This window comes from Typopeltis vanoorti, unplaced genomic scaffold, assembly GCF_054136105.1.
Source record: "Typopeltis vanoorti isolate ZY-2024b unplaced genomic scaffold, IOZ_Tvanoo_1.0 HiC_scaffold_24, whole genome shotgun sequence".
In the NCBI taxonomy this organism is placed as follows: domain Eukaryota; kingdom Metazoa; phylum Arthropoda; class Arachnida; order Uropygi; family Thelyphonidae; genus Typopeltis; species Typopeltis vanoorti.
Window position 1 is genome coordinate 3,416,752 of NW_028328064.1, and position 17,986 is coordinate 3,434,737.

Consider the following 17,986-nt stretch of genomic DNA (forward strand, 5'->3'; position numbering starts at 1 on the left):
TCAAACCCAAACCCTCTTTAAAAAAGAAAAAAGCAGTAAACGATTTAAAAAAATTTTTCAATTAAAAAAAAGCCACCAAAACTTCTCAGCCAAGCCTCTTTTTATTATGGTATCTCCATGGAGCCAAAAGACTTAGACAATACCAAAAGACTTAGATCATACCTCTCCTTAAACTCATTCACCATTGGAGCATTCACAACTCACAAAACAAAAAAATCTAGTCCCCACTCTTATACAACTTCCAGGGGTGAATATTTCTTGTGTGTCAATCTTATAGACTCCCTTTAGTAACTCATAAGTTTTTATCATGTCCCATCTCTTCTGCTGTCAACTAAACTTTCCAACCCACACAATTTCACTCTATCCTCAAAATTTTGCAGCCATCACAAGCTTGGTCACTCATGTCCAAATACTCTTCTCCACTGCCTCCTGATTACTAACCCAGTGACCACAGTCAATGTGTGCATAGTAGTAATTGAGAAGTAACCAAATCACAGCCTTATAAAGAAGAAGAGGAATAATACCATATTTACTTGAATATAACTCACCCTTGCTTATGTCTTGCACCCCTGATTTTACTTTATGAAAAAAGAAATTAAAAAGTTTCGCATACAACTCGCACATGAAAAAGTTTAAAACTTTAAGAAATAGATAGTGAGGTTGTCATGGCAGTTTCAGTTGAAGAAAATCAGCATTTCAATTCAACAACTGCCAACTTGCCTTTGTTGTCGAGTTGCACGACCAAACAATGAAAATAGAAAACAGTGAAAAAATGTGTGATAATGCACACAACTGGAAGTGAAAAACAGTAATGCACAATTATGCTCGCATTACTGCAGTTGGAAGAAAGTTATCTCTTACATAATATTCAAAACGAAAACAATGTCGAGGAAGAAATTTCCCCCTGAAATTCATGTCGGAGGTCATGAATTTCAGGGGGAAAAGTTTGGGACAAATGGCCAGGGGCCTTATTTTGAAGCCCAGCTCTCCTCGTGTGGGACAGTTTCTGCTGACACTTAGGACCCAAAATAGTAAAACAATTTTCAGATGTGAAGACCAATGTGGCCATTATTCCTGGTGGTAAACCTTAACTACAGCCCTTGGATATATTGCTCAACAAACTATTCAAGGACTACATACAAAAATTCTACACAGAGTAGATGGCAGCTAGCAGCTATGACCTAACTCCAGCAGGGAAGATTAAGAGATCATCATATGTACATCTTTGCTTATGATTGGGTAAAATAAAGATAAAATGAAGAATATAACTTCTTTTCCAGTATAAAATATCACGAAGCTTCCAAATAATCCAGCTATCAGATTGTTTGAAGAGAGTCAAAAATATGACTGGTTGCAGCAGAACACCAAAAGCTAGCAAATAATAGCTTCCAAATAATCCAGCTATCAGATTGTTTGAAGAGAGTCAAAAATATGACTGATTATAGCAGACACTGTCAAGCCTAGACAATGGACAGAAAATGCAGTGTTCAATGTGAGAAACATCTGTTGGGCTTTCATTCCCCCATTGCATGTTTTTCCTCTTCAAATAATTTCTCACCAACACCCAACCATTCCAGTCATCATAAATAATTTGGATAGCACTGCAGATAAAATGCCCTTTAGCAACACTAAGAGAAAAAAAAAAAAAAAATTAAAACACAACAAAACCAATTGTAAGAAAAGCACTTGGAATCCATTTTATCACCACATTCACAGTCTTAATGCCATAAACAATATCTGGCAACCACTGCCAAATATTTAAGTATGACCTGTTATTTTTAACAGAACCTGAACTGTGATCTACAATTCATCTTAACTTTCCAAGTTACATGATTCTTCACATTAAAGGAACTGTGTTCATCAAATCTGGCATTCCATGTCAGATAATGCCAAACTTAGAATTTAATCTGTTTTTGATCTGATCAAAATTTCTTGTCCCAATAAGCTGCATCCATATGTCTCTATGGTTCTCCAAATTTATCTGATTTATCTAAGTTCTGATATTTATCTTTAACATTTGATTTTCTGCAGTGTGAATCACCTTCCTTGGAGACTTAGCATTCATAACTAAAACTGGCTTCCTTTCTCCAGTTTCAATGATCAAGCTAAAAGAAATGGTGAGGTATTTGCTATTAGCAGTGATGTAACATAAATTTCTCATCTACTGATCATAATGTCAGTGAGATAATTCTCTTCCTAACACCTTTAACTTATTCTTAACCAGTTCTTCTTCCAAATATAGTGTGGATGTTTCCTCTTGTCAACTCCAAATGAGATTTGTAATTTTTATTATTTGCACCCATGGACTGAGTGCTGTTTTTACCCTTCTGATCCCAAATATTCCTATTGCAAGAATAATTCTGATCATAAATTGAAGGTTTTCATCCCTGATTCCACTAATCCCACCCAAACCATTATTCAAGACTTGATACTTCAAGTGTACCAGCATAGTTCAAGAAAAAAACTTAGAAGTGGCTTGAGACCAAAACCACAGCTCTGCATTCAGAATACACTGCAGCTTGCAAAAGTGGCTAAAACACCAATTCATGGTGCCAAAAGCACAGAAGAATTGCTACATAATCAAACAGCAGTTTGAGCTTTCTGATCCTTTGCCAAGTTACAGCAGTTTCTGTCCTTCCCTGTTTCCACCACTCTCATAGCCATATATATACCACCTCCCACAAAAGTTGAAGACTTACAGAACATTTATGCCATGTATGGGTAAAAAGAAATCTGTTACAGTGTTTCTTGAACAGCTGAAAGTTGTACTCTTTAGATAAGACAGAGTGATGGAAGATGTTTCAAAGAACAGAGGAATGTGAAATGAAAGAGAGGAGGAAGACAAGTTGGTCTGTTAAGTATGGAGATGGACGGACAATGAATGTTGACTTTCTTTTTTTACTCCTATCCACAAAAAATGACAAACTTAATGGATTTATTGGTAAAATAAATTACATAATACCATTCGATCATTTGCTTTCCCCAAAAAAATTAGTTTTAGCTAATTTGTGTAACAGAAAATTGTATAAGAATGAACCACTTTTATTATTCCAATAAGCATTTCTATCCAGTTATGTTCCATAACTGGATAGAAATGCAAACACAAACAAATGACTATGTTACTATAGCTTCATTTCATTGAAATAAACCAAATTAGCAAGAAATTATCACAGTAAAATGCAACAAAATAGAACCATACCATAAGTCCTCTTTGAACCATTCTTGTACGAGCCCAGAAATAAACAAATCTTAGTCTTTTGGGTAGCTTCACTAGAATAGGAGTTGTAGTTCTAGTGGCAAATACTCTTGCTGAATAGTGTGGACTGTTATACTGAGAAGAAGGTCTTAATTTTGTAGAATTCATGCTACAAAAATGTAGAAACATATGTACAAAGTTAATAGCAAATAATTTTCACACACACATATATATATTTTTTTAAATAAAAGTAGGATTTATAAAACAACAAAGATAATTAACATAATAAGAGCACAGTCACTATCAATTTTGGCCATCCAGGTCAGTAAATTGATCCGTAATACTTCTGTTAATAAATTAATGTACATTAAATTCAAAATAAATTACAAAACATTAATATTGAAATTAACAACCTGCCAGTTTGGGCATTTTTAAAAAAATACATCCAGCTATGTTTAAGCATACATCTTGCAGGTGGCATATAGCTACAAGTGCAAGTGTGTCACATGCTATAAGCAGTGTGACAAAGACTAATTTTTTCTGTTAATTGAAGTATACCAATTTTTTGTATAAATATGAAGGTGGGGGGGGCTGAAAAGTTCTGATAAACACCTAGAACAAAAATTACTGGTTTGTGCAACAAGGGAAAGACTTTTTTTTTTTCTTCAAGGATTGCAAATGATGCAGCAAACGTTGTAACAAGTGTATAAAAATTCATGGGGAATATGTAGAATAATGTGTAAGCTATATGTTCTACCTCAATTTCTTCATGGTGATTATCACAACTTCTCAGAACACCCTTGTAGAGAATCGCAAATTTCAATGAAATCTGTCCAGCAAAGCAATCTGTTATAAAAATAGTGATGGGCACATGAAGATGGGTTCTTCATCATATGCTCTGATCATATTACCCCCACCCACAAGAACAAGTAAGATATTTATTACTTACTTACTTGTCATATCCCCACGTGCCCTGGGGGCACAGAGGTCTGACATACATCAGTTTACAGGCCGAAGTTAACCCTGTGAGAATGGCCAGTCCTCAGCAGAGTGCCAACAGCATCGAATGATTGATCCCCTTCGCGCCTCAGACTTGATTATCTTTTTGAGTGAGCCATTACAGCAGAGACTCTACCAATCGACCTTTGCTTGCAAGATATTTATTAAGTAGATGATATTTTGCTGGATTTTGAACTGGCATCTTCAGAGCATAAATAGCTTGTCACCACATACAAGCTAACCTAACAATTACTGTTGGAATCAATTCAAATTGTATTGGACACAACATCTAAAGGCCTAATATGACATCCTCTAATTCTAGATAAAAAAGAAGTTTACTTTGTTGGGTTGCAGTGTCTTAAAATCACTAGGAGGTTAGGAGAGGGGGAGACTGGTGCTGATTCCAGTCTTGACCTTTCCAACTTGGAATGACTTCTTTGTAGCACTCTAGTTCTCTCCCTACAAATCCTGTGAAGGAATGTTTAAAACATGGTTTACCAGTCCTGACATAGTATCATCATCAAATTCTTGCCATGTACCCTCAAAGGGCTGTACAGGATATGATAGTATTACACGAAAAATTTACATTATTACTAACTCCCTATCTACAATTTTCCTCCAAATAAGTCTGTTACTTGTCAAGACTCCAACATTATCAGATCTTATATTTCTATCGTCTAAGGCACGTACCGTATCAATCCATCTATATCTTGGTCTTCCTCTGGATTGTTTTCCTGCCAACCTGGCAGAGAACACTTGTTTCGCTAATCGCCCATTCTGTTTAAGTGACCATACCACCTGAGATTAGCTCTGCTAATGCATTCCTGGATGCTGACAATGTCAAGTTCTTTCCTAATATCCTAGTTTTTAATATGATATTGCCATTTATGCCATCTGTTCATGCCCTAATCTTTCTCAGGACTCTCATATCTGTAGCCTCTGTAGTCTTTGGTCAAATGTTTTACTAACAGTGTGGAAATGTGTTTCTTGTATTGAGGGACAATGTTATCAGATCTATCTCTCTATCCACAGTAAGCTGAGTTACAAGTGCATAAGACACTACATGTACTAAAATGAACAGATGAAAGTTGCTAGTTTGATGTCTGGTAAGAAAATTATATTTATTGAGTACTTTAGCTATCTTTTCAATGTACCTTGGATATATAAGATGGTAGTAGTTGTGCTTGGTCTTGTTATGTCTGATATGTTCGGGGAGGGGGAAGAGAGAGGAGTAGTATTTTATTTATTTCATTGGGGATTGTAGCCATTGGCTAAATGTGTGTGATGAGGGTAGCAAAGTTCTTGTTGTTTAATGCATCAAACATAAGAGGAATAACTGCATACACTTATGCCTGACTGCATGAAAGAAGAGTTAGTTCATATTGAGAACTGAAGTCACGAGAGACCAGTATTGTTCTCCAGCTGGTTTGTTTGATATGCAAGAGCTAGGAAAGGGGGGGGGGGAATTACCAAGTTTCTGAAGAAAAGCCCTGCTATCTCTGCATGAGAGAGCATTATTCTGTTGAGTGCTGTTGCTGGAATTATGGCTGAAGCAACAAAAGCTACAAGGTGAGTACAGTATGTCTATTAATTGTGCATGTTCTTCTGGTAAATCTGTTTAGTAGGATGAAAAACCTGAGTTTCCAGAAGAGAAAACCCTCCCACTTCAGTACATTCAGTGGAAAAACCCTTATATAAAGGTTCCTAACATCACTGAATAGATTAAACTCAGGTGGTCTTTCTAATCAAAGCATACTGAAACTACTGGCAATAGACATATGAAGAATGAAAAAAACAATGTATTCTGCACTTAAAAAAGAAAGAAAGAAAAAATAAAACCCCTATGCAATAATTAAAATATACTAAGAGGACATACAAACAGAGGGATGATTATTGAAATATCTTCTAAGGCATCAAAATACTGTTAAATTTATGAAATATTTTAAATCGTGCAATATAAATATTTTAAATTATTCACTAAAGATTTTCCATTTAAAAAAAAAAAGAAAAAAAGATACTATCCATCTGCCTGGAATGAAATGCCAATTTAAAGTGATTTATACAAAAAAAACTCAGGAGAAATATTATAATTAATGTCACAGCTAAAAGTGAGTTTTATTAATTTATTATAAAATATAATATTTCAACTATTTACATAATGTAAAAGCAAAATATACAGCGCAATTCTGATATAATAGGTTTCTAAAAATTGGGAAATAATTATTTATGTACTAAACATGAAGTGTTTTTTCGTTTTTTTTAAATAATAATAACCTATAATAAATACTGCAGTGGGTGGATTAGAACATTAGACAAATTGAAAGCCCTTCTCCAAAGACCAAACATGCTACATTTTCAAGCCATCACAAATTTCAATGAATAATGTAATAGTCTCACAATGAGCAATGAACAGCACAGACTACTAGCTATGTAGATGATGTTCATTTTGCTATCCATGTCAGAGAGACTGAATGTACATCAGAGAGACTGAATGGCAAGCAGAGATGCTATCACTCAGTCATACTGGCATGTTTGATCAAAAGGCTTGCAGCTACACTTTGCTTTACTCGTATATATCTATTACATACAAAAACTATTGGCACACATGCAAAGTTCTACCAAGTAAAAGGTATATTTAGAGTATATGCCTGAAGTAAAAAGGCAAGTTACTGGAGTTATCAGAATTTATATATATGACTATATAGCTGAATATTAAATTAGAATAACTAATTTATTTTTAAAGGTACAACTAGTTTCCTCTTTCTAGAAGACTTCATCTGATGCATAGTACATAGAAGAAAAAAGAGATACACAAAAAAACATTATTTCAGTACATTACTAAAGTTCTAAATTTTTAATGGATCGCTCACATTAGAATGAATTTGCGGACTAGCTACATTGTTGTTCTCGTGTACAAGGCCATGGTCTTGAGACAGTCACAGCTGAATAGCAGAGGAATAATAATCAGAAAAGTTTTGGCCGAGTTTGACATTAATGTAAACAGGATTTAGTGCAATTTCTGTTGATTCTAATATTTTTCTTTCATGTTCATGATAGCATTTGTAAATAATTTCGGATCTATCTCAGTTTACTGAGTGATTAGTAGACTGATGGTCATTTAGATCAGAAGAATTAAGCACCTGACTGGATAAGGTCATGGCCTTGGTAATACCATAGATGATATCTCTGTGATGTTCTTCAATACAAAGCTCAATTGATTTTTCTGTTTGTCCATAATATGGAGAATTACAGCCACACCAAAGATGGTACACATCTGGATATTTCAAACTGTTATGTTTAGGTTTTATGGGACAAAGCCAGGATCAGAGCTTTCTTAAAGCAGTGAATAAGGTACAAAAATCAATCAAGCTTCATATTGAAGAACATCTCATAGATATCAACCTATGGTAGAACCAGGGCCATGACCCAGTTAGAAATAAAGCATTTGATTTAAGATTAGAGGTGATATATAAGAGTTCTGAGAAAAATTTGGGAAGTTAACAGATATCATCAATGGCAGAATCGTGTTAAAGATGAAGTTATTAGGAATAAATTTGGCATTCAAGAATATGTGTGAGCAGAGCTAATCTAAAGTGGTATAGTCACTTAAAGAGAATGGGAGAGGAAAGGTTAGCAAAACAGATATTTCAGGACAGGATGGCTGGGAAAAGATCCAGAGGAAGATTAAGGTGGATTGATTTAGTCACAAGTGTCCTAGAAGACTGAAATATTAGATATGACAATACTGAAATGCCGACAAGTGATGGATTAATTTGGTGGAGAAGTGTTGATACGAGATTAGTAATCATGAAGTATCATGCATTACACAGTATCCAAAATGCCCTTGGGGATACATATTATGAAAATGATGAGGCAAGTTTTTTACTACTCACTCACCCTTTGAATAACAAACACAAAGTATACAAAGAAGTTATAAGGAATTCTGAAATTAACTGATATATGTCGAGGTTTCAATTTCAGTAAACTTACATAATGAGTTTGAAGATTCCTTTGCTTAAGAAAAATCTATCAAAAAAAAAAAAAAGATATATATATATATATATATATTCCTTACATAAAAGACATCAATTCATTCTATTCTCTAGGCAGGCCAGTATAACGAAGTCCAGTTAACAAATTCATAATGTAAATAAATTCATCCTCACCTCTCCCTTAATTTGTCAAGACTCAACAGTATGTTACAATCCAGTAACTTGCTTCATATAAACCTGATTAATCCCTACCCATATTATGGATAGAATTAATCTACAACAATGTGAATATTCTCTGGTTGGTTTAACTATTTAGTGGGATGAAACACTTGGATACCTCCATGAGTATTTCAGTTGAAAAGCCCACTTCATGCCTTAACATTCTAACTTGATTACCTTGATGGACCTGTGTTTCACTCAGGATTTCTCCATGAGTGCAGGTCACAAAGATGCCTCCAACGATCTCGATCCTCTCTCTTCCATGTTATACCCATAGATTTCACTAGTGGATCTTCCCATCTTGTAGGTGGTCTTCCTGGTTCTCTCTTTATTCTTGGTTGCCAGTTGAGTATTCTATATGTCCATCTGTTATCCCTGAGTCTGGCTATGTGACCTGCCCATCTCATCTTGCTTTCATATACTGCAGTTACCACATCTTTTATGCCTGATCTCTTTCTTAGTTCCGTGTTTCTAACATGTTCCATTCTGCTGATGTTACAAATCCTGTGTTTTATTGCACGCTGAGTTATTCTGAGAGTCTCTTCTTCTTTTCTTGTCGTGTTCCATGTTTCTGATCCATATGTGAGTGATGGTAAAATATCACTATTAAATAGTTTTGCCTTCGGAGAGATGTCAAGATTTGGATCAGTAAGTGTTTCTTTTAGTCTGTTGAATGATAGCCATGCAGCTTTCTTTCTTTTTGCTAGTTCTTCAGATAAATTGTTATTCATTTTTATTGTTTGTCCTAAGTACTTGTATGAGTCAACTTGTTCTATAGGGATGTTATCAATACATAGGTGACTGTCACTTGTGTAGATGTTTTTGATCCATTTTGTTTTTTCTAGATTCATTTCTAAGCCTATCTTACTGCTGTTTGTGTATACTTTTTTACCCATTTCTTCTAGGTCTTTTGGGTTGGGATATCAGTACTAGATCATCGGCAAACATAAGAATTTGTAGCTTTTCACCATCTATGCTTATTCCTCCATTTAGGACTATTTTTTGCAGAATGTATTCTAAAGTGCTGGTAAATAGATTTGGGGAGATCACATCGCCTTGGCGGACCCCCCTCTCTTTATATCTATATTTATAGGTTGATCAAATAGGGTTATTTGTGTGGTCTGATTTTTGTTAATTTCTTTTATCATGTGGATATAAGTAGGATCCACAATTATTTCCAGTAAGGCACTGATGACTGCATTGCAGAGGGATTCGGTATTCTCTGCATTTTTCTGTTAGTTGTGAAATGACCTGGATATGATCTATTGTGGAGAAGCCTCTTCTGAATCCTGCCTGCTCTCTGCTGGAGTTGTCTTCTAGAGTGTTTTGGATTCTGTTCAGTATTACTCTGTTCATGATCTTATATATGTGAGAGAGTAGACAGATTGGATGATAGTTTTTTATGTCTTCCTTGTTACCTTTTTTGAATAGAAGTATGGTTTTTGAGGTTTTCCATTCCTCTGGAATCTTTCTTTCTTTGAAGTACCAAGTGAATCTGGCAGCCAAGGCTTTGAAAATAATTGGTCCACCTTGTTGGATTTCTTCAGCCTTAACATGATCAAGTCCTGAGGCTTTTCCTTGACTCATTTTCTTAAGGGCATGTTCTATTTCTTCTGGAAGTATCTGGTATATTGCTTGGTTTTGGAATGATAGGTTCTGAAACTTGGCACTTAGTTGCATAGAGATCATTATAAAAATTCTGCACAATTTCTTCTATCCTTTTTCTATTAGTACGTTTTTCTCCATTTTGATCCTGTAAAGCAGATGGAATTGACTGTTTAAAATTTAAGTCTTTCTCTATTTTTTTCAGGCTGGTTTTTGCCTGCACTGCATCTCTTAATTTTTGTATCCTGAAAGCTTTGTAGTCTTTTGGAATTCTTTTCCTTGGTAATTTACAGATAATTTTGTATTCTAGAAAATTTTCTTCAGATTTCTTCAGTTCTTTTCTCTTTTTCAGTAGTTCTAGAGTTTGAGGTGAGCGTCATTCTCTTTTTTTTTGTTTCACAGGAATTTCTGATTTTTTCTTGCACTTGTTGAATTTATTAATAAAGTCAATGTAGTCATCATTTATGTAACATTCCAACTAAAAGTCGTCAAGAGTGTGCTACTAGACATTAAATTTATTTCTGGTCAAGTAGCTCAATCAGTCAATTTCTCGTGAACTTTAATTTTATACAGTCTGTTGAAGTTTAACTGAACTAGTCATTTCTCACCAGTAATCACACAAATGCTGAGGTAAATCAGAAAGACTGATCCTATCTAATTTTGCAGAATAATCTAGTTACCAGAGATATTTTGCTTATTATCAGGAACAGAACATCTCAAACAATTCAAGATTTGAATAAAATTCTTACTAATGAAAGAAGCAACGTTCATTAAGAATTCAAAGAGAAAATTTTAGACTGAATGGGACATAGACAGTTCTTGTCTTTAAGTGTCAGATTATCATCCTCGGTTAGAAAATTCTGGCAGATTTTTTCACAAAAACAAAATAAAAGAAATAATTGTTTGGCAGTATTTACAGAAGAATTTTCTTTGTTCTCCAAGTAGTTTTTAGCAACTCACTGTTCCAAATTTGTAGAAATGGAAGAGAAAACATCAAACCTTCACATTTGCATTTCTATGAAAAAAATTGTCTTGGGACAGTTGTTAAAACTTAGTATTGCACAGAATATTTCTTATGATGTATGCTATTATTTAATTCAGAACATTCGGGTCACCAATTCTAGACTATCTTTCTATTTTATAGCTAAGATCCACATGATCCCCATAGCTAAGATTCAGTCTATTCATAGTTGTCATATCTCTCTCTCTCTTAAAGCTGGTCGGTCTGGTTGGCCAAGTGGTTAGCATGCCCACTCTCCAACCAACAGGTCATGAGTTTAAATCCTGCTGCAGGCATGGATATTTATGATTGTCTTATATAATGCCATAACCTTTGTAATGGTGCAGTATGACCTTTGCTGTCCTTGCACCATTAAAACCATAAATCACAATCATCATCTCTCTCTCTTTATTTCTCTCTAGAGAAAAACTCTCCCACATTCAAACATGTTAGCAACCAGTAAACAGCCATTTTACATAATTCGGTTTGGTAAATGTTCCCTTACATGTGCCTAAAATCTTTAGTAGTTGGCATCCATCAAAGTCAAAGTCATAAAACCAAATGAAACTGCACACAAAATAATTAAAATCTTCAAAAATTATCACAAAGTGACAAATGATAACTGACACTGGGTTTAATAGGTCCTGATAATATAGATAGTTAAACCAACTAGTTTCACCACATGTTAGTGGCTTCTTCTGGGTTAGGAAGAACAAAAAAATAAATACAACAGACATGAACGATTACATAATTAAAACCGAACATATTAGCACCGTTATACAAAAGTAATTTTTTTACAAAAGTTAAAAAAAAAAGAAAAAAAAGCAGAAACACATGGAGAAGCTGGCATGAGTCAGTCATTATTCGGTAGATATGCATGATAGTTGACAGAAAAGTTAAAGTCTGACATGAAGAAAGATCTAATAAGTGATTTCCAAATATCACATGGGATCATTCCCTGGTTTCTGTTGAGTGTGCCTTGTGAGTGGATAACCATCGTAATATTCCCATGATGTTGCAGGCACTGAAGTTGTCTTCTATGTAAGGTATGGAGCTCTTGTCCCATTCAATATTGCAGTGAGTATGGGAGAAGTGAGAGTTAAGCTTGAGCTGTCTTCTCTGTTGTTATTGACATCTTCAATATGCTCTTTATGCCTAATTTCCAAACTTCTAAATGTTTGCTCTATGTAAGCAAGGCCACAAGAACATGGAATATTGTAACCTCCAGGATGTTTGCCAAAAGGGTTTTACTAAAAAGCCCCAATCTCTTTAGTAAATGTCAGGAATTTATTGTGGAGCAGATGTAGAGAACAGTATTCTTGGTACCATTTTCTGAGAATATCCATTGCTCATCAACAGTTGGAGAAGAGAATGTAATTCTTCTTTGTATAGAGATTACCCTTTTCTTCAGCATATGTATAATACCTAATTTTTGCAATATATACATATATATATATATATACACACACACACACACACACACACACAAATACACCTGGTCGTCAACTAACGTCCGTCCGCACTTATGACCAAAAAAAATAAAAATAATAAATTAATAATAAATCAGGCAGCTGTGCATACAATAACTATGGGATACGATAGTTATTGTACGAGGTTATCGCACGATAACTATCTCTCACATACACTCAGTCGCTTTCAAGCATCTGTAGCATGTGGTGTATTAATTAAAATTCTACTGAAATACTACCCATAAAATATCTAGTAAAAGGAAAATGCCTTCATCTACAGATATGCCAGTTAAGAAGTCAAGGAAAACTACTGATTGAGAGTGTAAAATGAAAGTTATCCAGAAGTATGAAGGCAGAAAGAAAGTGAATACGATAGCACGTGACTTGAAGTTATCACATTCCACGGTATTGACGATACTTAAGGACAAAGAAAGAATTCGGGAAGTGTGAAAGGTTCCGCACCTATGAAGTCTACAATTTTAACCAAACCACGACAGGGACCCATCCATGAAATGGAGAAATTGTTGTTTATGTGGATGGAAGATTTAATACAGAAAAATTCACCCATGAGCCTTTGCACAGCGCAAGCGAAGGCTAGAAGTCTGTTTCAGAGTTTAAAATCATGCGGCGAAGATGATTATGCAGAAGATTTTCAGGCTAGTACTGGATGGTTTAAGCGTTTTAAAAAAAGATTTGCTTTGCATAATGTACGTGTCACAGGAGAAGCAGGAAGTGTAGATGAAGCCCAAAAATTCATTGATAGTTTTGACTCTTTAATCAAAAAAGAAGGTTATCTACAAGAACAAAAATTTAACGTAGATGAAACTGGCTTGCAATGGAAACGCATGCCTAATCGTACGTACATACACCAAGAAGCAAAAAGGATGCCAGGATTCAAAGCTTTTAAGGATTGGTTGACTTTGTTGCTTGGTGGGAATGCCGCAGGTTTTAAGCTGAAGCCTTTTCTCATTTTTCGTTCAGAAAACCCTCGTGCACATAAGCACATCAACAAGCACACACTGCCCATTTACTACCATTCAAACCTTAAAGCTTGGATGACTCAAGCACTGTTCGAAGACTGGTTCATGAACTGCTTTATTCCCCAGGCTCGTGAATATTGTGCGGAGAGAGGTATCCCTTTCAAGATTTTATTGATTATGGACAATACCCCTGGCCACCCTCCTCATCTGGATGACCTTCAACGTGATGTTAGAGTGGTTTTTATGCCACCTAACACAACCGCTCTCATTCAACCCATGGATCAGGGTGCTATTTCAGCATTCAAGGCTCACTACTTCAGAATGACATTTGCACAAGCCATTGAAGCGATAGATTCTGATGCTGATTTATCTTTGCGAGACTTTTGGAAGCAGTACAACATTCTTCAGTGTATCAAGAATATTTCTTCCACATGGGAATGTGTAACAAAGAATTGTATGTCGGGAATTTGTAAAAAGTGTCTAAAATGTTATGCGAATACATTTGAAGGATTTGAAAAAGGAGAGGAACTGGAAGGGGTTACAGAAAAAATAGTTAAACTAGCAAAAAATCTTAAATTAGAATGTGAAATAGAAGACATAGAGGAGTTGATAGATTGTGAAATAAAAGGACTTTTGGATGAAGAGTTGATTGAATTGGAAGCACAGAGAGTGTCAGAAGAAAAAGCGAGAGAAGAAGAAGAGAAAGAAGAGGAGCCAGAAAAGAAATTCACTGCAAAGAGTTTATCACATTCTTTTTCGCAACTGAATAAATTTTGCTCTCACCAGTTTCAAAGCAATGGACCCTAATGTCGAATGATTCACAAAGGTTGAACGTATCATTCAAGATGCTGTGCGTTGTTATCATGAGATATATGAAGAAAAAAAGAAACAAACTGTTCAAACAAAGCTCAGCATGATCCTCATCAAGAGAACATCTCCTACCTCAACCCACGAACATGACCCTGACGATCCACAACCCAGCACAAGCAAAGATTAAAAATTGATTTTGCAAATTTCATTTGTATTAATTTTTACATTAATTTTAGATTGTATTTTTGTGTTTACAGTACAGTATGTACAGTATTATTTTTCACATTATGTACAATATACATAATTATAAATTTAAAAGATTATAAAAATAAATTATAAAGATGATAAAAAGATTAGAAGGTTAAAGAATACTGTTAATAAATATATGGCCAACATACGACCAGATCGACTTACGACCTGTCAGCCAGAACGGAAGTCAGTCATAAGTCAAAGACCAAGTGTGTGTATATATGGTGCAATTAAGAGAAATGTAGGTAATAACCTGTATGAGTAGACTTACGGTATACACTAAGAGAGAGGCCTCCTGCTTTTTTTTTTTTTCGAAATTAAAACACCTAGTAAAGGTAATTTTTCTTCATTTTCTAGTTCTAAAGTGAATTTAATTTTACTATGGAAGGAGTTAATAGATGAATGAAAATCGTGTAACTTAGCCGCACTGTATTTCCAGATTATAAATATGTCATCTATGTATCTGGTTGCATCTATGTATCATCTATGCATCTATGTGGTTTTGGATTTGTAGATAGAAGGATATCTTTTTCAAAGTTTTCCATGAATAATTCAGCCTCCTTTCTCACATACACACACAGTACCGTATGTATAAATAACGACTTAATGAAATAATAATATTAATTTTAAATATTTTCTGTATAAATATTATACTACAAAATGATTTTAAAAAAATTCCTTCAATCAACCCTATCGCCGTTTCTAAACCATTCTGATACCAAACATTGCAGTGCAAATGTAATCTGACTGTTGTGACAAACGGGAGCTTGTGAGTAACATCTGGAGTACATACTCGGGATTAACTTGTACATTTAGGAACTCCTGCAATGACGTGAAGATTATGAATTGTGCTTTGTTCTTTTCTAAGGCTTCATGACATTTCGAGAACAAATACAAAAGTCTAAATTACTAGTATTCTTGTTGTCTTTAAGGAGAAAAATAATGAAGAACATGTCCAAAGATAATGGAATCTCTGAGAATTTCTGTAATTACACGAAGCAAAGACTAGAAATAGTGGGAATCATTCTATAAGAGATGAAATGAGCATTATTAGAAAGCTTCATTTTCTACTAAAATAAGGAATTGTTCTAAGAAAGCACTTTAAATGATTCAATATAATCCCTAGTAAGACAATACTGCAAATTATATTTAATATAAAATTGAGAATATGATTTTATTATTTTTCAACAATCAAGTATCATTTGTCATTTAATTAACTTGCAATAAGCGCTAGAATTGTTGAAAATCACATTTTTAGAGAAGCCATTCGACCATATATTATTTCCAATAGAATTAACACAAACCTAACGAATGAAGCTTGTAGTAACTAGACTCGACATGTTGTCCGAGGATTATGGATAATCCCAAGTGGAATTAATTCCCCAGAGTTTCTATATCTTGGTAAAGTGGGCCAATAAACAATTTTTAATTTGGAGACAGTTTTTGGTAGTTTCATGAAAAATATCTCTACATGTAAAAGAGGGTGACACTAATTACATATCTGAAATTTTCCCAGATAGCCATTCCCTAATTTTTCTGATAATAAAATCATCATATCTGCATAAACCTTAAAATTATTTTTGTCTTATAGTTTTTGAACGTTTACTGGCTTACATTTTTTTAATTACCATATTTGCCGCCATATAAGACGCACCCCCTTTTTGTACACATTTTTTTAGGAAAAAAAATATCACTGAATATTATAATGAATTTACAGTATTTCAAATATAAAGTAATAAGTAGATCTACTTTCAACAAATACCTAATCTAACTAGGAAAGAGTCCCATCTTTTAATCTTCTTCGTCAAAACCCAGAAATTCATCTCCAGAGCTAAATGAAGAGACACTTGAAACCTTTTCTAAATCAGAATCTGAGTCCTCATACAACAAATTGTCCTCTGTACCATCCAGTGCATTACTAATGCCACACTTCTTAAATGATTTAACCACTGTCTCAGTTTTCGCAGCATCCCATGAAGCTTTGACCCACTCACAAATTTGCGAAATACTAGGCATCTTCCTTCTTCCTGACGACATGACCACAAAATCTGAAGACTGCATCCAGCTGTTCTACTTCCCCTTCATAAATCCCGTAAATGGTTTATTAATACAGACATCTAAAAGTTGAAGCTGACTAGTTAGACCTCCTGGAATTACAGCTAACTGAGTTTTTAACATCTTCTGTTCTGTGAGAACGAAACTGATCCCATACTAGCAGGGCAGGCTTCTTCAACAGTCCTACAGGGCACCTAGACCAAATTATATCTATCCATAACTTTATTCCTTCTCCATCCATCCAGCCTTTTGCATGAACATATACAAACACTCCTTTAAGCAGTTTTTTCTTTGGGTAGCGTCTTCCTTTTAAAAATCAATAGTGGCGGTAATTTTATCCCATCAGCACAGCAGGATAAAACAACCATGTAGTGAGTTTTTTCGTGCCCAGAAGTTTTAACAGAAATATTTTTTGTGCCCTTGGAATCTACAGTTTTGTTTGAGGGCACATCAAAAGTCAGCAGAATCTCGTCCATGTTTCCTATTTGCGCAAGTTCAAAATTTTCTCGTTTCCGAAAGTTCAAAATAAAATGACGAATCGATGAAATTCAATTTGTAGACACTGAAAGTCCTGCTTTTCTGTGGTCTCAAATCCAAGTATTCAGTTCTCTCAAGTTCTGGCCATTTTGCAGTTCCACTTTGTAGATTATATTTATCGTGAGTTGCTTTTTTTAGATCCTCTTCCTGATTTCGTCAAGTTCTTATCATTTTCTCAGTTGGGGAATTTTCCCAAAATGCCTCTCTGTGTTTCCATGTTCTTTAGCATATGCAATCACACATAGTTTGTATGCAATATCGTAGCAATGTGCTGATGTTTTTCAGCCATAATTTGCCAAGAAATTTAGAGAAAATTTATCACCGTTCACAACAACCGCAACAACAATTGGAAAGTTTAAACAAACAGGAACACAGCTGTGATCATCTATGACAGCGCATTGGCATCCACTGAACTCTACGTAACTGGAATGCTCTCACACACACCGCAAGGAAGCAAGAAAGAAATCGCATAACTTGGAACAGAGAAAATTTCCAGAAATGAAAGTAATAAAAAAAATGAATATCGGCGTATAAGACGCACCCTGTTTTTCAGACCTATTTTCAAAGGAAAAAAGTGTGCCTTATACGCCAGCAAATACGGTATATAAAATGAATTTTAAAATTTCCCATGCCTTTTCATTCCTTAAAAGAAAGTTGGTAGAACTTTTCTTCCTAACTTATTGAAATTGCTAAGCAGCTGATTTCTACCCTTCATCAGCAGTGTTCAGCTAAACTGGCTATTCCTTTGACCAGGCTATATAATTTGAGTCTCAGAACAGGGAAGATTCTGCAAGAATGAAAAGAATGTATGGCAATCCCATTGCACAAGGGTGGTGCAAAGACTATGTATCCAAATCAGTATTTCAGGAGTGGTA

General features: G+C 34.8%; 1 protein-coding gene across 2 annotated transcripts in view; it reads right to left on the reverse strand.

Moving 5' to 3' along the window:
* SCAP (SREBP cleavage activating protein) overlaps positions 1–17,986 on the reverse strand; it is a 408,865-nt gene that overhangs the window by 193,863 nt on the left and 197,016 nt on the right. For both annotated transcript variants that reach the window (XM_090415224.1, XM_090415223.1), the window contains exon 15: positions 3,200–3,365. In XM_090415224.1, the coding sequence (XP_090271350.1) occupies positions 3,200–3,365 (166 nt within the window). The remainder of the gene's footprint in view (positions 1–3,199; positions 3,366–17,986) is intronic.